At 35.3% G+C, this 24,489-nt stretch overlaps 1 protein-coding gene across 1 annotated transcript in view; it reads left to right on the forward strand.

Annotated features, from left to right (window-relative positions):
• MCM6 (minichromosome maintenance complex component 6) overlaps nucleotides 1–24,489 on the forward strand; it is a 46,032-nt gene that overhangs the window by 18,738 nt on the left and 2,805 nt on the right. Inside the window, exons 8-16 of the mRNA XM_082658396.1 lie at nucleotides 1,438–1,579; nucleotides 3,987–4,128; nucleotides 4,839–4,946; nucleotides 5,814–5,969; nucleotides 8,488–8,616; nucleotides 10,340–10,501; nucleotides 19,067–19,202; nucleotides 20,596–20,751; nucleotides 22,977–23,116. Coding sequence (XP_082514522.1) covers nucleotides 1,438–1,579; nucleotides 3,987–4,128; nucleotides 4,839–4,946; nucleotides 5,814–5,969; nucleotides 8,488–8,616; nucleotides 10,340–10,501; nucleotides 19,067–19,202; nucleotides 20,596–20,751; nucleotides 22,977–23,116 — 1,271 coding nt within the window. The remainder of the gene's footprint in view (nucleotides 1–1,437; nucleotides 1,580–3,986; nucleotides 4,129–4,838; nucleotides 4,947–5,813; nucleotides 5,970–8,487; nucleotides 8,617–10,339; nucleotides 10,502–19,066; nucleotides 19,203–20,595; nucleotides 20,752–22,976; nucleotides 23,117–24,489) is intronic.

Here is a 24,489-nt window from a genome sequence, read left to right on the forward strand (position 1 = left end):
AATCATTGAAAATTAACCTTTTTTTCTACTTAAATATTTGGTCAGTGAAATTGAACTGAAATTCTTTTATGTTAATAATCTTTTGTGGATTTTAGAGTGTCCTCCCTTATAATGAGTAGGTGTCAAATTTTATGTTGCTCCATTCCCCTGTAAACTAAACTGTTGCTACATAACAAATTATACCAAAACTTCATGGCTTGAAACAACAAACATTATCTCATAAAGTCTATAGGTCAGAAATTTGAGAGAGACTTAGCTAGGTGGTTCCGGCTCAGTCTTTGATGAGTTTGTAGCCAAGACGTCATCTGGGGCTGCAGTCATCTGAAGGCTTGACTTGGGCTGGAGAATCCACTGATGAGGGAGCTTACTCACTGCTTATGTTAGTGCTAGTTGTCAGCTGGAAGCCTCAGTTCCTTGCCACATGAGTCTCTTCCATTGAGCTGGTTCAGTGTCCTCCCAACACAGCAGCTGGCTTCCCCCAGAGCCTGCAATCCAAGAGAGCAGAGCAAGGAGGAAGCAAAGTGCTTCTCAGGACCTAGTGTCAGAAGTTAAGACACCTTCACTTCTACCATAGGCTATTTGTGGGAAGCAAGTTGCTAAGCCCAGCCACACTTAAGGAGAGGAGAATTAAGCTCCATCTAGAAAAGCGGATTATCAAATAATTTGTGGGCCATTTTAAAACTACCACACCTCCAACACATTTGTTTCATATAGGTTATGAGTCAGAGAAATTTTGTTTTTGGATTGGATTTTTAATTTTTTGCTTTTAAGGAGTGTTTTGTATAAATGTACCTAGCACTTTGTTGATGGAATTCACAGAAAGTCATAATAACTAAAACGGAAAAATGTTTCTTCTGGTATCACATTTCTAAAAATCTGGTGTTGTCTTTTTTTTTTTAATTGTGCATTTCCTTCTTATATTGCATTTATAAACAGTTCTCAGAAGCAGCTGTAAATCACATTCAGCATCTTATCTAATCCATATCAGTTCAATTAGCTTGTATTTATATTCAGCATGGGCCACTGTACCTGATACAAAAGAAGTAAGTCATGGACCATTTCCTCAAACTCTTGGTAGAGCTGTAAGACTTGCCTGCAGAAAGAACTAGCAAATGTGGTAGGCTGTAGTGGACATAGTTTATTTATGGGGAGAGATATTTGAGGACTGTGACATGGGGAAAGGCTTTGTTTAGGAAGTAGGACTTACGGACAAGGAGAGGCTCTTAGAATGGGGAGCATTGCCATCTATGATTAGGTGAAGACATTAGGACAGTGACTGGGTGACTTTACATTCACAGGACAAGAACCACATATTTTTACTCTAGTCTTAGCTTTTCTTCAGCGGTCTCTGTTCTTTTCGTTGGTAAATATGCCTTTGTAGTTTCCTGTGAAATTGTTTAACCTCATGTTGAAAAATACCTTGGATTTTCATTTCAGGCAATGACGAAGTAAAACGGGGTATCTTGCTGATGCTCTTTGGTGGTGTTCCAAAGACAACAGGGGAAGGAACCTCTCTTCGAGGGGACATAAATGTTTGCATTGTTGGTGACCCAAGTACAGCTAAGAGCCAGTTTCTCAAGTAAGTGTTTGCCTGAGATAGTACAGCAGAGAAAACAATATGCGTAGTTCCAGGCTTTCTGTGCTACCAAGAATGCAGTCAGTGTGCCCTTACCGGAGCAGGAGTATAAATTATGACTGTTGAATATATAACTCTCTTAGGTTAAGTACACCTTAATTTGTTAAGTAGAATGTAAGAACATTTTACAATTTTGGGGAATAGGGAAAAATTGTCTGTAATTCCAGTCCCACATAGAATTTTTTTAATCTTTGTGTAAAAGTCTTTGAATATATGAATATATATTCTCATGGTTGTAAGTCACAGCATGCATAATTTTAATTTACCCTAAATATTTTTCCATGTTTCTTTATGTTCATGATTGTTGTTTTTTGTTGGTATAACTTACAAAATCATTCCCCTAGCCTGATATTAGACAATATAACAGTAATTTATTTTAATAGTCAAATACAGTGAACATCATAATGTGTATAAGTTTTTATTTTATTATTTTCCTTTGGGTAAATTCCTAGGCATAGGATTGCTGAGATTAAGAATACAAACATCCTTAAGGTTCTTAAAGAGGACACTCTTTCCAAAAACAGTGTGAAAAAGATGAGACATTTTATGCTAAACCTATCAGTATGAGTAGTACTTTAGCAATTTTTGCTTATTTTTAAAAGCTATAATAAAACACTTGCTTACTTTCAAACTTTTAAGAAACTTAGAGGTCAAGATAAGAGCAACCAGTTTTTGAGCACTTGCTGTGTTCTTGGGGGGGGGGGGTGGTGTGTGTGTGTGTGTGTGTGTGTGTGTGTGTGTGTGTGTGTGTGTGTGTGTGTGTGTGTGTGTGTGTGTGTGTGTGTGTGTGTGTGTGTGTGTGTGTGTGTGTGTGTGTGTGTGTGTGTGTGTGTGTGATGTCTTATCCTACCAGCATCCAGACAGGCATGTAATATTATTCTCTTCTTTTAGGGAGGCAATCAAAACTTCTCTGAGCCTCAGTAATTTGCCTAACTGCATAGAGCTGACAAGTGCCTCTAAGCCATGAATATTAGAACTTAGCATTTTGACTGCCAAGGATGTGCTCTTCATACTATATCAAGCTGCCTTTCCTTTATTTGTCTGGGAAATTTTTAACATGGAAATGTTCTAGAAGCTGAAACATTTTTAGTTGAAGTTTTATAATTAAATACTATTTCCTTCAAGTATATCAGGGACTGAGTTCTAGATTTGAAGGTAATAGTCCTGTGTTAAGAGAATTCTCTTTTTTTCTCATTTCCTCTGCCCCTGCCTCCCACCTCTCCCACCACCACCACAGAAAGATGTACTGCAGTGTTGCCTCTGAACAGTATTGTACACGATTATGTTTGCTTTTTAACAATATTAAGTCTTTTGATCCATTAACATGGGATATCTTGGTCTTCTTTAATTTTTCAATAATGTTTTGTAGTTTTCAGGGTATAAGCTTGCTCTTCTTTTATTAAACTTATTTCTAAGTATTTTATTCTTTTTGATGCTATTGTAAATGGAACTGTTTTCTTAGTTAAATTTTTGGGTTGTTTATTGCAAGTGTGTAGAAATACAATTACTGATCTTTTATCTTGCAGCATCGCAAGAACTGACTTATTAGTTCTAACTGTTATAGTGGATTTCATAGGATTTTCTGTCGACAAGATCATGTTAACTGCAAATGGTGATAGTTGTTGTTTCTTTCAAATCTGGGTGACTTTTTCTTGCCTAGTTGCCCTGGCTGAACCTTTCAGTATAATGTTGAATAGAAGTGGCAAGAGCAGACCCCTAAGTCTTGTTCCTGCTCTTAGGGGGAAAGCATTCAGCCTTTTACCATTACGTATGATGTTAGCTGTGGGTTTTCATAGATGCCCTTTACCAGATTGAGGGAAAGTCTCTTCTAGTTAGTTGAGTTTTTATCATGATGGCCGTTAGATTTTTTGACATGCTTTTTCTGCATCTGTTAAGGTGGTTCTTATCATTTTTTAATATGGCATGTTATTGATTCTTAGATGTTAAACCAGCCTTGCCTTTTTGGAATAAATGTCCCATCTTGTTTTGTTTTCTTTTCTTTTTTTCGTTGTAGTTGTTTGTTTTGTTTTGTTTTTTGTTTGTTTTCATTTTAAGTGCACGGCCTTCTAATAGATCATTTTTGCTGAACTGTTTATTATTGTTTTTGCCATGTATGAACTTCATCTTCCTTTAACAGGAATGGATTTGACCTATTTAAAAGACCAAAGGAGAAAAGGCTTTCTCTTTGGTCTATGGCATGTGTCTTTATGAATTGCTTTTTTTCTTAATGCCTCTTTCAAATGTTCTTTTAGAAATTTAAATTCTTACTTGACATAAGCCATAACCAGCTGATAATCCTGAAAAGGTTGCTTTGTAGTCATATATTAATGAATATGATAACCTTGAACAGGCACGTGGAGGAATTCAGTCCCAGAGCTGTCTATACCAGTGGCAAAGCATCCAGTGCTGCTGGCTTAACAGCAGCTGTTGTGAGAGATGAAGAATCTCATGAGTTTGTCATTGAGGCTGGAGCTTTGATGCTGGCTGATAATGTAAGAACGTTTTACCCTCTTGGATATAAAGAAATCAGAATATCCCCATCCCCATCAATAAAGGCCTATACGTTCCTATTAAGGAGATGTCCTCTTTTTAATAAGTACTTTTAATAAATAATTCATGGTTTTATTAATCTAGAAATTGGGATTGTCATCATTAATTAGCACTTTCTGAACTTCTCTAGAACGTATTACTTGCCCTGAGCTTGTGTGTTTGCTGTGACTAGTACTTCTCAGCAGTTTTCCTTTCTAGACTGTGACACATCTATGAGTATATCTATTGCATTTTGCATGTATTTGTCATAGATCAGTTAGCTCTGTGAATGCGTGTAAATTGTAGCTATATATACTTACAAACATTATGTTCCAACTCCATCCTTCACTTTCCCAGCCTAAAGTCAACACTGAGGTAGCAGAATATTTTGACCCTGAGATTTATACAAGGTTTTGATGTTGAATAAAAGTGCAGTAAGTAACTGCATGTTTTTAGTTTCACTCTTGGTTTAAAATGAGTCAAAAGAGTATGGTTCCCTCGAGCTCTGGGAACTATTGTACTATCTTATTCTAGTAGAGGGAGTTAGGATTGCTTACTTACCTATCTTAGTTGTTTAAAAGAACTGAAAGGTCTCTGTGGTAGCAAACTTTGAGTTTCCTTGCCGTTTGACATCTGAAAGGCAGTTTCTTATGCTAGGTTTGTTTGGTTACAGGGTGTGTGTTGTATTGATGAATTTGATAAGATGGAGGTGCGGGATCAAGTTGCTATTCACGAAGCTATGGAACAGCAGACCATCTCCATCACTAAAGCAGGAGTGAAGGTACGTGTGTCCACTTCTGTTCCATTGCATCTTGCCTTAGCCTTGTAGATTAATGTGGCTCTAGACGATCACTTGGATAAAATGCATTACTTCAACATGAAATGCAGTTTACTGAAACGGAAAACACAGCCTTGAGGATTATTAATCAAGTCGATGGATTATTTAAATGAAAATAATAAGTACAATATTGTAACTAGCATTAGAGAGAAATCAAACTTTAAAAATAAAAGTAATACATTCAAATAGTTAAGAAAAATGTAAGCAATACTTTAAACCGTAAGTTAAAAAAAAATCTTCCCCTCCAACTCCTAGCACCAATAGATTCTCAGAAGTATCTGCTGAGTTTATGTCCCTTTTAGGAATATTTTATCATAAATAAGCATAATACACATACAGTTTTGTTCCTTGTTCATTTAACTTCATAATTTTATTTTGGTAATCTTTCTATACCAGTATATATTAGATCCACTTGTCTTTTTATTACTCCATGATTTTCAATTGTACATACCCCAGTTTGGCTCATTAGACTCTTATAAAGAAGAGTGACATTCAGGTCATTTCCAGCCTTTAGTATTACAAACAATATTGTAAACATCCTTGTACATATCTTCCTGTACCTAGCTGCAAGATAAATTCTTAGTAAGAAATTGCTGGCTTAAAGGGTGTGCACATCATACCATCAACATCATATGGGAGTACCTGTTGCTATATATTATCAGACTTTAATTTTGATGATTCACTGGGTGAAAGATGATATCTTATTCTTTTGGTTTGCATTTAGTTCATTATGAATGAGGTTGAGCATTTTGTCATATGCCATTACAGTTGTCTTTTTAAACCTGTCACGATTTTTCCTTTTGTGGTCAGGCTACTCTAAATGCCAGGACATCCATTTTGGCAGCAGCAAACCCAATCAGTGGACACTATGACAGATCAAAATCATTGAAACAGAATATAAACTTATCAGCTCCTATCATGTCCCGATTTGATCTCTTCTTTATACTTGTGGATGAATGTAATGAGGTAACTATGAGCTATCGCTCTGAGCTTCCTTTATTATTTCCAGTTTGAGTAATTGAGTGAGACAAGCCTGGAGGATGTACTCCTGAAGAACTGGTGCATGTGTTGTCACTGACCTTTCATTTCTCTCAGAGTGGCACAGGATTGGACAGGGGTTTATTAAGCAACTGAAAATCACTTGAATTGCTTGTTCTGCTTAATTGTGTTGAATATCAAGTTTTTTGGTTTTGTTGCTGTTTTTGTTTTGTTTTTTTTAAAGATTTATTACTTATTTACTTATTTATTTATGGCTGCACTGGGTCTTAGTTGCGGCACGCGGGATCTTTTGTTGTGTTGCACAGGCTTCTCTCTAGTGTGGCATGCAGGTTTTCTCTTCTCTAGTTTTGGTGCACAGGCTCCAGGGCATGTGGGCTCTGTAGTTTGTGGCACTCAGGATCTCTAATTGAGGCACACAAGCTCAGTAGTGGTGGCATGCGAGCTCAGTAGTTGTGGCGCGCAGGCTGAGTTGCTCCACGGCATGTGGGATCTTAGTTCCCTGACCAGGGATCAAACCCGCGTCCCCTGCATTGGAAGGCAGATTCTTAACCACTGGACCACCAGGGAAGTCCCCTTGTTACTGTTTTTTAATTCTCAAAAAAACAGTATTTCAGTTAATTCCCAACCATACTCTTTAAGAGGTTTTTTTTTTTTTTTTGCGGTACACGGGCCTCTCACTATTGTGGCCTCTCCCGTTGCGGAGCACAGGCTCTGGACGCGCAGGCTCAGCGGCCATGGCTCACGGGCCCAGCCACTCCATGGCATGTGGGATCCTCCCAGACCGGGGCACGAACCCGTGTCCCTTGCTTCGGCAGGCGGATTCTCAGCCACTGCGCCACCAGGGAAGCCCATGATTTTTATTAGATTTTTGTTTTTGTTCTTTCATTAAGGTTGAAAAGAATTGGGGTTCCAAACAAATTTTTCTTTTTCTTTTTTTTTTCAAATTGAGTCATTTGTCTTCCTCTGTCTTCCTATCAAATTATTGCATGTGTCACATTTTTTTTCCTAATTGTGTAAGAATGTTAAGATTGAATATAAAATTGCAGATTTAGGGACTTCCTTGGTGGCACAGTTGTTAAGAATCTGCCTGCCAATGCAGGGGACACGGGTTTGAGCCCTGGTCTGGGAAGATCCCACATGCTGCGGAGCAACTAAGCCCGTGCGCCGTAACTACTGAGCCTCTGCTCTAGAGCCCGTGAGCCACAACTAGTGAGGCCCGCACACCTAGAGCCCATGGTCCACAACAAGAGAAGCCACCTCAATGAAGAGTAACCCCCTCTCGCTGCAACTAGAGAAAACCTGCGCGCAGCAAAAAAGACCCTATGCAGCCATAAATAAATAAATAAATAAATAAAAGAAATTTTTTTTAAAAAACTGCAGATTTACTTACATTCTAACATGTCAGTATTAGAGTTATTTATACTTAGACTTAAATATTTAACAACATTGCACATCTCAGATGTGCACAGAAGTACAAAATGACCTTCTGTAGAAGGTCATGTTGTACTGTACTTTTAATTGCTGAGCATGGAGGTCCTACAGTACATTAGGTACAATGCATACCTCTTGCTTACGGCAAAATTTTAAATTCATCTAGATAAAATTTGCCTCCCATTAATGTGAATGTTTAGAGGGTTTTCGTTTTTTATGTTTGGGTTTGGTTCTTTTCCTTCACAAATCTATATAAATGTTTAACCCAGTCCCCTCCTCCCCATTGTTGGGCATTGTCTGATTTTCATATATTTCTGTCTATATATAATTTACTAAATTAGTTTTTTAGCTTTTTAATTAGAAATAATTTCAAACTTACAGAAAAGTTGCAGGAAATATAATAGTGCATATAATACTCATATACCCTTTATTCAGTTCACATTAACTTTTTGCCCTGTTTGCTTTACCATTTGCTGTGTATCTCTACTTTTTTTTTCTGTACTATTTGAGAGTATTGCATATTTTTAGTGTGATTTTATTTTTTTCAATGTTAATAACGGTTCTGTGATGATCATCATTCGTATGTTCATAAGCGGCAACGTAATGTAGTGGCTAGGAGGATGGACTCTGAAACTAGACTCTTCATATCCTTGCTCTATTACTAACTGTGTGGACAAGTTACTTAATCTTTCCAGGCCTCAATTTATTCATCTGTAAAATGGGGGTAATAATTATCTACCTAGTAAATTTTTTGTGAGGGTTGCATGAATTAATGCTTCTAGACACACTTAGGGCCCTAGAAATCTTATTTCTGCCATATTAAAGTCAGTAAATTCCTTCAGGAATAGTCTTAGAGTAGGGCAAAGGTATACATTTAAACTTTTGATTTTGGATGTGGTACTAAATTTTCATCAGAAACTTGAACCCATTAATACATCTTATGGTGGCATATTAGAGCTATTGTTGTTAGCTATAAAAAATTTCTTAATGCCTGGGATAGTCTGGAGTGGATATTACTATAACTGATTAAAATGACTTTCTTATTTTGAATTAGGTTACAGACTATGCTATCGCCAGGCGAATAGTAGACTTGCATTCAAGAATTGAAGAATCAATTGATCGTGTGTATTCCCTTGATGATATCAGGAGGTATCTTCTTTTTGCAAGACAGTTTAAGCCCAAGGTAACCTGCCCTTTTGTACTGTAATTGGGCATAATAAGTATATGAAAGTGGCATTTAAACAAAAGCGTTGTATGGAAATTAACTGAACCTGACTTGTTTGGGTGTTTAAGGTCATTTGGTTGGTTAGTTGGTTGGTTTGATTTTGGTTTGGGTTTTCTGGTTTGTTTTTGGTTTTTTTTGAGAACAGTTTGTTTCCTCAGAGAGACTTGAGAAAGGGAATTTTTTAAAAGTCTGAAAAGTTCAATTTCTTTAACTTTTTAGGTATAATAAAAAGATTTTTATGGGTGAACAGTTTTGAATAACCAAATAATGTAGGATATCCTTTTATTTCAACCATTATTCCTAAGAATCTTAAAACTGCATGTGTTTAAATCAGTAGTCTACTGAATGCTCTCAAATCTATCTCTGAGGGAAGCTTGTATTCCTCTAGGTTATTGTAATGAACATGAGTAACTTTTACAATACAGGATCCAGGGTGCTCACTTGGACATTTATTTTTAAGATAAACCTCCATAATGCATTTTTTTTGACATTTTCCTAAAGTAGAGTACAAAAAAAAAATTGTTTGATTCTGGTTGAGGTTTTTACACTCTTTCTGGCTTGACTTTTGGGAGTTATGCTTAGATTTTAATTATCTATCACCTTCACTTAATATTGGGATTGACTCTCACTGTCCCAAGGGAAGGGTAAAGCACTTTTGTTTGCAGAGGCATTTATTCTCCATGACTACGCTGGTCCCTCTTGACTTTGGTATGCTTCCTTAATATGCTTAGTTCCTTGCTCTGAAAAACAGTATTCTTTAGAATGCCTCATTTTGTTGTTATTATTTAATTAATAATAAGGTATATATACAGTAGGGGATATGTTGCAAGACCCCCAGTGGATGCCAGAAACCACAGATAGTACCAAGCCCTATATGTACGATGTTTTTTCCTATACGTACATACCTGTGATAAAGTTCAGTTTATAAGTTAGGCACAATAAGAGAATATCTGAATTGCCAGCATTACTACTCTTGCACTTTGAGGCCATTATTAAGTAAAATAAGGGTTACTTGAACACAAGCACTATGTTACCCTAACAGTTGATCTGATAACCAAAATGGCTACTAAGTGACTAATAAGCAGGTAACATATACAGTGTGGATACACTGGATAAAGGGATGATTCTTGTCCCAGATGGGACATTGGACAGCATAAAATTTCATCACACTTCTCAGAATGGTGCACAATTTAAAACTTATAAATTGTTTATCTCTGGGATTTTCTGTTTAATATTTTCAGACTTCAGGTGACCACAGGTAACTGAAACCACAGAACGTGAAGCCACTGATAGGGGGCAGTATTATATATATTGACTTTTCTTTTTCCCAAAGACTGCATAAGTTAATTAACTGAGCCTCAAGAATAGCCTGAGCAGTAATCTGTTTAATGAGCTTTCGCATGTTGGGTATAAAAGTATACATTGTTTAGAAATGGTCATTTGCTTAAATACTAACTCTACTGTCTTCCTATTCATAAAATTAGTACATGGAATTCATAGTCCTCCTTTGTATTAGTTTCTTTTGAAAGGCATTTCAGTATTAATTTCTTGTCATTGGTTTCAAAGTTTTGACCTTCTTAGTTCCCCCAGAGTATCTTCACCTGGAAGGCTCTTAAACTTAATGTTTAAAGCTGCTCCCATTAAGTAGAAATGCTCTGACTTCACTGATATTCTGGAACAGATTTCTAAAGAGTCGGAGGACTTCATTGTGGAACAGTATAAACGCCTCCGCCAGAGGGATGGTTCTGGAGTAACCAAGTCTTCATGGAGGATTACAGTGCGACAGCTTGAGAGCATGATCCGTCTCTCTGAAGCAATGGCTCGGATGCACTGCTGTGATGAGGTATCAAAGTCACTCTAACATAATGGGAAAGAGAAATTGATTTGTTGGCTTACAAGCTGTTTTTATGTTTGGTATAAGACATACTAGCATTAGCTGCAGATTTATTTTTATATGACTATTGAGTGCTCATAGGATACATGACCCCTGACCCTGGGGTTTTCCCCTTGAAGAATGTTGCTGTCAACCATTTTTTGAATGTAGTAGTTAGATTAATGATAATGAGATAATCATGACATAGATTATAGAGTACATACATATAGAGGTGAGTTCAAGATTAATGCCATTCATTCAAGGAAAATTTGTTTAAATCCTACAATGTGCTAGGCCTGTGGGAGGGGATACAGATATGATAATGTAGCCTCCAGTCTCCTAATAAAGGAATTCTCCTTTGTATAACATGTGTATATTAAATTGTTCTTTGAGCCCTGGGTTCTACAGGTACATGTCAGTGGGTATTTAGGGAGTAAATGGGGGGCAGAGTGGAAGGATGCCCTCATCTCTGCTTCAAGCAAACAAGCCCTGCTTTTATCTAGCTTTATATTTTAGACAGTGTAAGATTTTGTTTGAGGAAGGAGTTTGGCTATTTTTCTTAATAGTATGATTGAGGTATAATTCACATAGAGAAAAATGTACAGCTTTGACTTTTTACGTACACCCTTGTGGCCACTCAGCTTATAACAAAGAAGGTTTACATCATCCTAAAAAGTTCCCTTGCACCCTTCCTTCCCCAGAAGTAACCACTGTTCTTACTTCATTCACCATTTCTATCTCATAGATTTCATTTTTTGGCTTTTTTCCTTTTGTCTAATTTTTCAAATTCTCTGATGTGGTACTTTACTGTTTACAAAATACTTTCACACTGTCTTACTTGTTATTCTTTGATTCTCCTGACATTTAGTGGACATCTTTGTAAGTTAGGAGATGAATAAAAGAGCCCCTGTCTTCCATTGCTGATAGTTTGGTGGGAGCAAGACATATGTTTAATTAAGCATGTGAAATATGAGAGGCGATATTAGATGGAGTGTCATCAGCAAAGAGTACAGAGATCAATGAATTATTTCATAACAAAGGTGGAGGGTTTGGGGAGATGCCAACATTTAAACTGGATCACTGAAGGGTGTATAGAATTTTGGTAGGAATTTTTAGAGTGAAGGTGGAAAGTTTAGAGTGAAGGGTATTGGGAGGAATATAGTGGAATCTGTAGAGAAAGAATAGGCCATGATGGAGAGGAATTCTTAAAAACCATACTAACATTTGTACCTTTTTTTTTTTCTTCATTGTAATGTTTCTTAAAATGAATTTCATAGAACTGATGTGTCTTGGAGAATTTCTAACAGATTTTTCTTTCCTTTTTTTGGTTTTTCAATAGGTAGTAAATGCATATGATATAAAATAAATATACATATATGCATATATATATACACAGATGCAGTTCCTGAATAAAATTGAGTGTTTTTGCATATATTTAAGAGCCATTTCTACTTCCTTTTATGATCATATTCTTTGTTCACTTTTTACTTTGTTTTATTAGAAGGCCTCCCCCACTCTAAGATTATAAAAGAATTTTCTCAGGATTTCCTCAAGCATTTAGATGGTTTCATTGTTTGTATTTAAATCATTCAAACATTTGGTATTTATCGTTCTGTAAGATGTGAGGTGTAAATCAGTTGATTCTTTTTCAGCTAGTTTCCTAGTTGTTCCAACACCACTTACTGAACAATCCGTCTTTTCCACACTGGTTTGGTATGCTTTTATTATATATTCTTGTGTTTGTTAGGATCTCTTTCCTGAATTCTGTTCCTATGCTGTCTTAGCCTCCTCTTGCATTAGTACCACAATATTTTAAATGTTCTCTTTTGTTCCACTGCATTGTTGCACTTTTTTTCCAATGCATGTTCCACTGCATTGTTCTCTTTTGGCTGTTGTGAACTTAATAGCCAGCTGGCTTTGTTTTGTTTTGGTTTTTATTGATGAGTGATATTCACTGTTTGAGGAAAGCATCCTAGGAACTTGTTTGGAAAACCCAGGAATTTTTGAACAAAGCACTAACCATTCTGTCTCTAGACTGCTGTTCTAATCTATAGATTCTGAACTTGAGCTACAACATTTCCAGCCTCCAGCCACCTCTGCTCACTTCAGACTGGCCCACATAATCCTGATTGGCAAGAACCAATTCCTTAATACCTATCCTATTGCTCCTGAATTCAGTGTTTTTTGTATACTGACAGACTCCTTGGTTTGTCTGAAGTCAAGGGGAGATTCTGTTGGCATTCAAGGACCTCTCTGTTCAGCCCTGAAATGGGTTTTTCCTCCAGTTGCATGGCTTTTCCCTGTACTTGTGCTACTAAATGTATAAAGGTATATAATTATACCACCCCCTAGATTTTCCCTAATTGTTGAATATATTGTGAAATATGAAATACATTCACCCTTAAAGCTATCTGTCCATTTATCTTTATTTCAAAAATCTGAACATAGGGCCAGCATATACTTGAGCTCAGTATTTGAGGTGAAATTTAAATATGAATAAAATAAAAATAGTATACCCCCCAAAAAATTATTGATATTGAGAACATGTTAAATTTATATGTTAATATGGAGAATTGACTTCTTTATGATGATTTTTTCTAAGAAAGCATAATAGCAGTTAGAATCTAGATTATGCCACTATAAAAATCTCAGCTGTTTAAAACAGAAACAATTACATTTTTTTGCTCATGCTTCATGTTCATTTATGTTAGCCAGAGGCTCTGCGCTTCACATCGCTCAGAAATTCAGGCTGATGTAAAGGTTCTTTCTTGACATACACTTCCATGATCACAGAAGACAGAAAAGACAAGGTGAATCATATGCCATTTCTTAACCTTCTATCTAGAAATGACATGACACTGCTGGTCACATTTCATTGGTCAGAGGAATTAACACGGCCATGCCTAAGTTCAAGAGGTTAAAACAGTGCCTTCCTTTCAGGTGTCTAGAATGACAAATGCAAACATTCGTTAACAGTTCTGAGTACCAGAGACCTCATTATCTTTCCACTTATGTCTTTTTTTTTTTTTTAACATCTTTATTGGGGTACAGTTGCTTCACAATGGTGTGTTAGTTTCCGCTTCACAACAAAGTGAATCAGCCATACATATACACATGTTCCCATATCTCTTCCCTCCTGCGTCCCCCTCCCTCCCACCCTCCCTATCCCACCCCTCCAGGCGGTCACAAAGCACCGAGCTGATGTCCCTGTGCTATGCGGCTGCTTCCCACTAGCTATCTACCTTATGTTTGGTAGTGTATATATGTCCATGCCTCTCTCTCGCTTTGTCACAGCTCACTCTTCCCCCTCCCCATATCCTCAAGTCCGTTCTCCAGTAGGTCTGTGTCTTTATTCCTGTCTTACCCCTAGGTTCTTCATGACATTTTTTTCCCTTAAATTCCATATATATGTGTTAGCATACGGTATTTGTCTTTCTCTTTCTGACTTCACTCTGTATGACAGACTCTAGGACTATCCACCTCATTACAAATAGCTCAGTTTCGTTTCTTTTTATGGCTGAGTAATATTCCATTATATATATGTGCCACATCTTTATCCATTCATCCGATGATGGGCACTTAGTTTGTTTCCATCTCCGGGCTATTGCAAATAGAGCTGCAATGAAAATTTTGGTATGTGACTCTTTTTTAATTATGGTTTTCTCAGGGTATATGCCCAGTAGTGGGATTGCTGGGTCATATGGTAGTTGTATTTGTAGTTTTTTAAGGAACCTCCATACCGTTCTCCATAGTGGCTGTACCAATTCACATTCCCAGCAGCAGTGTAGGAGTGTTCCCTTTTCTTCACACCCTCTCCAGCATTTATTGTTTCTAGATTTTTCCACATATGTCTTTTGTTTCACTCAATAGGTTTTAAAGTTCATATGATTTTTGCATGTTTCTTGTTGAATTTATTTCTTGATATTTTGTTATTTTTGTGGGTATTGAAGGTAGACTTTTTTCATTTTATATTTTAACTGGTTGTTGCGTGTATATATGAACTATTGATTTCTGTATGCTAGTTTTGTACTATTCTGATGCCTTTTGTTTGTAGTAGTTTTTCAGTTGAGTCTGTTGATTTTCCAGATTTTTGTTCTTATTTGCAAATGATAAATGGCATATGTTTTTCTTTCTATTCTTATTGAAAAAGAAACTTAATCTTTTCCCATATTTTCCACTAATTTACCTTTGCTGTTGTAATACAATGTCTAATAATTATGACATTGGACATTTTTTTCTTGTTCCTAATTGGCTCTGTGGCTGAGATATGATGTGTTTTTATCAATAGGAACTATACATTTATTATTATGTCTTGAATATTTTTATCAAGAAGGTTTTTTTTTTTTGGCCAGTTGTCTTTTTAGTGTGTATAGAGTTAATCATGATTTTTTTTTCTCCTGGATCTATTAAAATGAAAAATAAATTAATAGACTTTCTAATGTCAAGCCTTCCTGGAATAAATCCCACTTTTTTTTAATGCATTTGGCTTCTGTTTGCTGTTATTTAGAATTTTTAAAGCAGTACTCATAAAAAACATTGATTCCATTTGTTTTTGCAGTCTGTTTTATTATCGTGGTTATTTCATTTACATTTTTGAAAGTTTTCCCCTTTTTTCTCTGTTCTAGAATGGTTTTCTATTGCATTAAAATTATCTGCTATTTTACTGATATGAATTCTCAAGTAAAACTCTCTGGGTCTAGTGTATACAATTTGGGTGCATCGTTCTTAATTTCTGCCATGGAAGTCAGTCTTGTTTAGATTTTCTATCTCTTCTTGGGTCAGTTTTGGTAAGCTACATTTTCCTAGAAAAGTATCCACTACCAAGAGTTGTTTCAGAGTTTAATAATATCCAGTTAGAATAATATCCAGTTAGAATGTTTTTTTGGTTGCTTGTTTTAATTTTACTGCATTGTGATTAGAAAATGATGTCTATGTTTCTCATTTAGTTTTTTGGTTTTTTGGAATTTGGTTTTTTGGATGCTTTGTAGCCCAGAGCCTATTTCCATAAGTGTTCCATGAGCACTTCAATGGAAGGCCTAGTCTCTGTTTACAGTGTATATAATTTTATATATCTGTGAAGGGGGAGGTTACCTTATTATGTTACATAGGTCTTCTATTTTTTTGTGGGGTTTTTTGGTCTACTGTATCTTCTCTAGATTGAAAGTTAAAAGTCTCCTATGGGGACTTCACTGGTGGTGCAGAGGTTGAGAATCCGCCTGCCAATGCGCATGGGACAAGGGATCAAGCCCTGGTCTGGGAAGATCCCACATGCTGTGGAACAACTAAGCCCGTGAGCTACAGCTACTGAGCCTGCGCTCTAGAGCCCGTGAGCCACAACTACTGAAGCCCACGTGCCTAGAGGCCGTGCTCCGCAACAAGAGAAGCCACCGCAAGGAGAAGCCTGGGCGCCGCAATGAAGAGTAGCCCCCACTCGCTGCAACTAGAGCCTGCACATAGCAATGAAGACCCAGTGCAGCCAAAAATTAATTAATTAATTAAAAGAAAAGTCTCCTATGAATAGGTTTTATTTCTCTACCAACATAGTTATTGTCTCTTTGTATTTATCCTTTTTTCTCCTGTAAATTCTATTTTACTGATATTGTTGTTCTCTTAACTGATACATATATTTTCATTGAGATTTGTACCCTCTAACTTTGTCTCATTTATGCCTTTTGGCCTGAACTCCACCTTGCTTTCTTTGTTAGGTATACAGGTATACCTTTGCCTAACTTTTTACTATTTTTCGGCATTTCTGAGTAAGTTTAAGTGTGTCTTATATACATATACAGCATAGAGTCGGATTTTGTTTTGTGATGCAAAGAAAATTTATTTAGCATGTAAGTTAAACCCATTTACATTTATTGGTATGAGAGATAGGTTTATTTGGGTTTTCGTTTTTGTTTTCTTTTTATAGTTGACATGATTTTTCATTTTGTGGTCACTTTGCTTTTGCTTGTATGTGTAGTTCTGAGATTCAGAAAGTTATTTTAGTGGTTACTTTTATTATTATAACTTTATATTGTACCCTTAGTTCTCTATTGGTTCTCTACTATGAAGTGATAAAATTAGCATGTTTCATCTTCTTTCTTCTTCCCTTCCCTCCCAACCACCTGATTTTAGTAAATAATATTTTACTGTTTACCTTTGCACAGTCAGATATGCTTATCCATGGCTTGATTTATCATCTGTTACAGGTGAGAGGCAATCAGCAAAATTTTTTTTTAATTGGGATATAGTTGTCTTACAATGTTGTGTTAGTTTCTACTGTACAGCAAAGTGGAGTTCCCTGTGCTATACAGCAGATTCTCATTAGTTATCTATTTTATACATATTAGTGTATGTATATGTCAATTGCAATCTCCCAATTCATCCCACCTCCCCTTTCCCTCCTTGGTGTCCATACGTTTGTTCTCTGTCTTTCTGCCTTGCAAAAAGTTTGATCTGTACAATTTTTCTAGATTCCATGTATATGTGTTCATATATGACATTTGTTTTTCTCTTTCTGACTTACTTCATTTTGTATGACAGTCTCTAGGTCCATCCACGCCTCTACAAATGACCCAATTTCTGTCCTTTTTATGGCTGAGTAATATTCCATTGTATATATATATACCACATCTTCTTTAACCATTCATCTGTTGATAGGCATTTAGGTTGCTTCCATGACCTGGCTATTGTAAATAGTGCTGCAATGAATATTGGGGTGCATATGTCGTTTTGAATTAATGGTTTTCTCTGGGTATATGCCCAGTAGTGGAATTGCTGGGTCATATGGTAATTCTATTTTTAGTTTTTTTAATGAACCTCCATACCTTTCTCCACAGTGGCTGTATCAATTTACATTCCTACCAACAGTGCAAGAGGGTTCCCTTTTCTCCACACCCTCTCCAGCACTAATTGTTTGTAGATTTTTTGGTGATGGCCATTCTGACTGGTGTGAGGTGATACCTCATTGTAGTTTTGATTTGCATTTCTCTAGTAGTTAGTGATGTTGAGCATCTTTTCATATGCGTCTTGGCCATCTATATGTCTTTGGAGAAATGTTTATTTACGTCTTCCGCTCATTTTGGGGGCTATCAGCAAATTTACTCCCATCTCTTGGGTCTCCCTGTACCCCTCTATCTTCAGGACATATACCATTTACATTTTGTTCTGTCACTCTTGATTCCCACGTTTGTTTAAGTCTTAGTTTTGTAGCTAAATGTGTGCAAGGCATGATCATTGGAGATAAATTTGTTACGATTTCTAACTTATCACTTCACTGATTGAAAATTGGCCTTTTTTCAAGGGTTTGATGAAAAAGATGAGTTCATGGGAATAATATTCCCTGAGTGTTATGTTCAGCAGGGTTATTTGTAGTCTTTACCTGAATGACATCCAACCTCTGGCTCATATTTTCTTTTCTTAGAAATTTTTCTACTGTATCCTGACATCAGTTGTTCTTTGCGAAAATCTGAGGCCAGCCCTTGATTATTAATTTTTCCTCCATAAGTAGTTTGATATTTTTCTCTTTCCAAAGTATTCTCTCTTATTTTTGTAGACCAGTAAGTTTACTAGGATATGTCTTGATATTGACTGTTCTCAAATGGCTTAAAGTTTCATTGCAGGTGGTAATGTATTTAAAGGAAAAAAAAAAAAGGCTGCTCTGCTGGGTTTATCTATTGTTATAGGGCTCAGCTCATTAGGAAGGGAGTAGATTTAGAGAGACTGTTGATTATTCATACAAAGACTTAAAGCAGTCTCCCCCTGCCCCCAAATAGACTTGTAATTTTTCTTCTAAGTAGGCTTTTTTTTTTGAGGCAAAACATACGTACAGAGAGTGCACAAATCACAAGTGTACAGTTCTGTTAACTTTCAATGAACGTATCTATGTAATCTATACCCAGATCAGGAAGTTGAACATTCCTTACTAGCATCTCTAAGAGCTACCCTTTCAGTTTGTTTACAGTCACTGCTACTGTTCTCTGAGGATAACCTTTTTTTTTTTTCTTTATGGTTATATAGTATTCTAACCATACTTTTCCTGATGGTTAGTTAGGTTGTTTTCAACCTTTTTTCCCCTCCCAGTTGTGGTTAAATACACGTAACTATCAGTGAATGTTATCACAGTGATTGGCTCATTCTTCTATTAATGGACATTTGGATAGTTCCAATTTGGGTTCTTATGGGATGTGCAGGTCTTTTAGTTCATCTGATGTATTTATACCTACATTTCTGTTTGGTGTGTATCTAGGAGTGGAATCATTGGGTCATAGATTGTAGGTGTGTGCAGTTTAGTAAAGCCTGAAAATCAGTTTTCCATAATGGTTGTAACAATTTATATTCCCAGCAGCAGTGAATGAAAGTTGTCTACATTCTCAATATTGTTGGTCCTTTTAACCATTCTGGTGAATTTATGGTGTTCTCTCATATTTTATGTTGTGTAGAGGGAGAATGTGAGAAAACCAAAATGCCACTGTAATTTCATATGGAGAAAGTCTGTTTGTTGTATCAAAAAGACTGGCTTACTGATTTACTTCATCTTGATTGGCTTAGGTCCAGCCTAAACATGTGAAGGAAGCTTTCAGGTTACTGAATAAATCAATCATCCGTGTAGAAACACCTGATGTCAATCTAGATCAAGACGAAGATGCCCAGATGGAGGTAGATGAGGGCCCAGATGGCATCCATGGTGAGGTGTCTGTTCATGACTGTTCTAGAGTTAGGGACCAAAATGTTCTCTGAGATGTCATGGTAAAAGTGCACTTACTGATGGTTGTGAAGTCTATTAGCAAAAGGGGAAAAAATGGATATTGAATTTTATTAACTGTTTCTAAGTTAAAATATAATTACTTGATATAAAATATATATGCTTGAAAGACTGAGAGAAAAAACACCAAAATGGAGACAGTGGACTTAATATTGCAAATGCACTTTCAGATTATGAAATCCTTTTATCTCCCAATCTTCCCATCCCTTCCAAATGGGTTTTTGTCTTCACTGGTAGCATTTATAAACTTTCTAATTTATTTATACAATTACTAAATACTGAGTATAACTATATGGTTATAGTATTAAAATATAAGTATTTATACTTATATATATAAGTATAAATATATTTATATTATTAATATTAGTATTAAATTAATTATTTAATTTAATACTATATTATTATTATTTATATTATATAGTTATATATTATATATTATATATATTATATATTATATATATAATATATTTATATATTATATATATTATATATTATATATAATATATAATATATTTATATATTATATATATATAATATATATATTATATATTTATATATATAGTTATATAATTATAACTATATAATATAGTTATAATTATATAACTATATTTTTATATAATATATATTATATAAATATATATTTATTTTTATATATATATTATATAAAAATATAGTTATATATATATTATATATAGTTATATATATATTATATATAGTTATATATATAGTTATATATATAAATATATATTTTATATATTTTTATATATATAATATAGATATTTTTATATACATATAAATATATAATATATATAAATATATATTTATATATATAAATATATATATAAACACATATTTATATAATATTTATATTTATATATTATATATATTTATATATATAATTTATATATAATAATATAAAAAATTATATATTTTTACATGATATTTATATTTATAAATATTTTTATATTTATATATATATTTTATATATTTATATATAAAATATATATATATTAAATATAAATATTTTTATATATTTTTTATAAATATAAAAATTTTATATAATATTTATATTTATAAAAATATTCATAAATATTTATATATTATATATTTATATATATATAAATATATATAAATATATATAATATATAGTTATATATAGTTATATAATTATAACTATATAATATAGTTATAATTATATAACTATATTAATATTATTAATAGTAGTATTAAAATATAAGTAGTATATTTATAAACATTTAATAGGGGAGTATTGGAGGCACAGAAAGAAGATTCAAACAGTTAATATTTCACTTAGGTCATGCTGATATCCCTGCTCCTGTGAATGGAATTAATGGCCACAGTGAAGACATGAACCAAGATGCTGTTCCAAAACCCTCCTTAAGGCTGGGCTTCTCCGAATACTGCCGAATCTCTAACCTTATTGTGCTTCATCTCAGAAAGATGGAAGAAGGTGAGGCCATACATACTTAGTGCTGCTCACATGCTGAGTCACTTACATAAGCTGTATTCACATAAACAACTTTTTTTTTTCTTGTCTAACATCTTTTTTTTCTTTAACATCTTCATTGGAGTATAATTGCTTTACAGTGGTGTGTTAGTTTCTGCTTTATGACAAAGTGAATCAGCTAACAACTTCTGATTGCTAAAGATTGTGTTATTTTGTCAGAAGAGATGAGAAACTGTTAGGCAAGCTCACTTTGGCAAACAAAATCTACTAGGGAATGTCAGCATATCTACCAGCCCAGACATTTCCCCACAAGTTCATTGTCAAAGGTTTATGACTCATTCTTATTAATGTCCTTGGCCTATTTTAATATTTGTGAAGCTGAATTTGGGATCTGATAATATATAAAGACGCACTTAACAAATGTTTTTACAGATGCAAAGTCACTTTTCCTTACAATGGGTTTGTTTAAAATGGATGGACTCCTAGAGTGTTTATATATCATAGACAAGTAATTGAAACTCAAAAGGCTATTAGCACAAGTACATTCCAGACTAGAAATGAAGTAAAATCCTCATTTCTCTGTAGGTAAAGTGTGATACCTGAACATTACTATCCTTCCTGTTCTTAACTGCTTTACCATGCTATCCAGGTTTTCTCAACCTGTAATTAGCCACAAGGCAGAAGGAAAAGTGATTAAATCAAGGGGTTGAACTTAAACTTCGATTTGGTGATTAACCATCAAAAAATTCTTATTTGACTGTCAGTATGCTGGCTTCCAGACATATTCTCATCAGAGTGTCCTAACTGCGATGGAGGAAGAGAACACCAGAGATTGTCTTAGCTTACTAAAAGATTTAAGCCCTTTAGTTTCTGCCCTCATTCCCCTGGGAACTGTGGACCAGTGGGAAGGAGGAAAGAAGGCAGTAAAGAGGCCACTAGGACAGAGAGGTTTTAGTTCCAGTCCCTTCTCACATAAAAAGATTTGGGAGCAAACATTCCTGTGTTCATGTTGTACTTATTCTTTCTCTCTCTCATGCAACTAAGTTTTAAACATGGCCAACCATCAATGGAGCAAAGATACGATTAGCACCCACACACTGCATTCCACAGATAAATTCTAGGTCTTCCTCCTTTCCCTAAAAAAAGAAAAAAGACGCTATTCACCCAGCCAGGTAAGTTATTAATTCTCAGTCTTCAGATAGACAGCTGTTTTCTAACAAAACTTTATTTTTTTTAAAGTTCATTTATTTATTTAGGCTACTCTGGGTCTTCGTTGCCACTCTCAGGCTTCTCTGGTTGCAGCACATGGGCTCTAGGGCACGTGGGTTCATTGCGGTATGTGGGATCTTTGTTCCCCAACCAGGGATGGAACCCAGTCCCCCTGCATTGGGAGTGCAGAGTCTTAACCATTGGACCACCAGGGAAGTCCCCTGGCAAAACTTTAAACTGTAAACCAAAGAGATTACTTACTCAAAAGCATTTGGACAAACCACTGAAATTTCAGTACAACCATAATAAAACTTTTCAGAGGCATCATCAGTAAAGCTAAAATTTTCCTATTTTGATTTTGTATTTTATTAGCAATTTCTAAAATCAAGACAAATGAAGTTTTCTTTTAGTATACTTTATATCTGTGATAGTTTAAAATATTGCCAGGTTCCAAATTCTCTTGTGAATTTAGAGTTCTGGACTCTAAAGGGCAGGTAGTTCAGTCAATAAGGATAGACCTTGCTGGAATAAATTGGTAATTTTTTATTTTTGAGTGAACACCTATGGATTTCACTCCTTGGTTAACCTCAATTCCATAAAGTGTTCCCCTTTCCAAAGAGGAATAGTTGTATTTAAGCAGTTTTGCTTGCTGTGACTTCATTCCTAATTTACGCTTTCAACTGCTGTTGACAGATTATCATAGGTGGTGAAGCATGAGAAGGTGAAGGAAACACCTTCATACTTTGAAGTCGTTATAGCTTTAAGAAACTTGTTTCTTATAATCTCTATTTTTTTAGATTTTTCTTTTCAGGATAAAGTAAGGCATACTTTAATTCAAGTAATATTTTTCAGGCTTATGCTGGAAGATTGCAAATCTTATTTCAGCAGATATGTTTTCTGACAGATTGAAGGTTATCTAATCTGTACATTATCTTGTGCATGCAGACTCCAAGAATTGGCAATACAGTTTGCTACAAGGATAATTTAATCCTTTTTAAATGTATTTTTTGTTGTTACAGAAGAGGATGAGTCGGCATTAAAGAGGAGTGAGCTTGTTAATTGGTACTTGAAGGAAATCGAATCAGAAATAGATTCTGAAGAGGAGCTGATAAATAAAAAGAGAATCATAGAGAAAGTCATTTATCGACTCACCCACTATGTACGTATATAATTAAGCTTGCTGAGGTATTACAGAAGGAGTTCATGCCTCAAATCTTTGTAGGTTCATTAGATGTTCATTTATTTTGAATCATTAGGATCTAGTCAGAATTAGGAGTTGTATAAAACAAGAGAGAATTATTAACAGTTAATTGACTTATTTCTTCTGCTAAAATAAGCAGAACTTAAAGCTGGTAAAGTGAATTTAGGGTCTTATTATTTGTGTGTTTTTAACCTTTGTTTTCCACTCTACCATAAACCTTTGAGCGTCCTGACCACTGTCACCTATTTTCTGCATTTTATCCTTCCTCATGTTATCTCCCCCATTACCCAGCTTAAAATCTATCCCATGATCACTTTTTTCTTATACTTTCAACTTCATTCATTCTCTTTTATATTACTTGCTTGGCAAAATTCCAGATTTGGTTCAATCTAATTCGTTTTCTATACCTATATCTATGCAGTTAAAAGTATCTGGAGAAAAGCATACAACCATGTGCCCACTTTTATTTTAAATTCATGACCACAAATCTCAAATGGACAATTCTTTACTTCTGTCTTATCAACGTCACAGTAGTACTGACCTCACAGTAGCACTGCCCGATGCTATTACTTTTCCCTAGGCAGTTCATTCTCCTACTCTCTTAAAGGACCATTACATACATACCTTCTCACTACTCCAATCAGTTGATTATTTTCAGTATTCAGCTTGTCAGCAGCATCTGTCAAAGTTGATCACTCCTGGTCTTCCCTGGTGGTGCAGTGGTTGAGAGTCCGCCTGCCGATGCAGGGGACATGGGTTCGTGCCCCGGGCCGGGAAGATCCCACATGCCATGGAGCGGCTGGGCCCGTGAGCCATGGCCGCTGAGACTGTGTGTCCAGAGCCTGTGCTCTGCAACGGGAGAGGCCACAGCAGTGAGAGGCCCGTGTACCGCAAAAAAAAAAAAAAAAAAAAGTTGATCACTCCTAGAAATACTTTGTTCACTTGGCTTCTGAGTCACCATGTTCTCCTGGGTCTTCTCCTTCTCACTGGTTATTTCCTCTTATTCTCTTTTCCTGAGTCTTTCTCTTGTCACTTTTTAAATGAAATATTATGCTTAGTTCTCAGACCTCTTTTCTATTTATATTCATTGCCTAAGTGATCTCATTTGGTTCTATGAATTAAAAACCATTTGTGATGACTCCCATATTTATATCTCCAGCTCTCACCTGTCCTCTAAATTGCTAATGTATGTAGCTAGCTGCCTACTTGCAAATTAATAGGCGTCTCACGCTTAATGTGTTCAAAACAGTTTTTCCTTGCAATGTTTCACTTACTCATTTGCTTTAAGCCAGGCACCTTAGAATTATCCTTGATTCCTTGACTTCTCTTTC

The sequence above is a fragment of the Grampus griseus genome, assembly GCF_964374135.1.
Source record: "Grampus griseus genome assembly, chromosome: 7".
In the NCBI taxonomy this organism is placed as follows: Eukaryota; Metazoa; Chordata; class Mammalia; order Artiodactyla; family Delphinidae; genus Grampus; species Grampus griseus.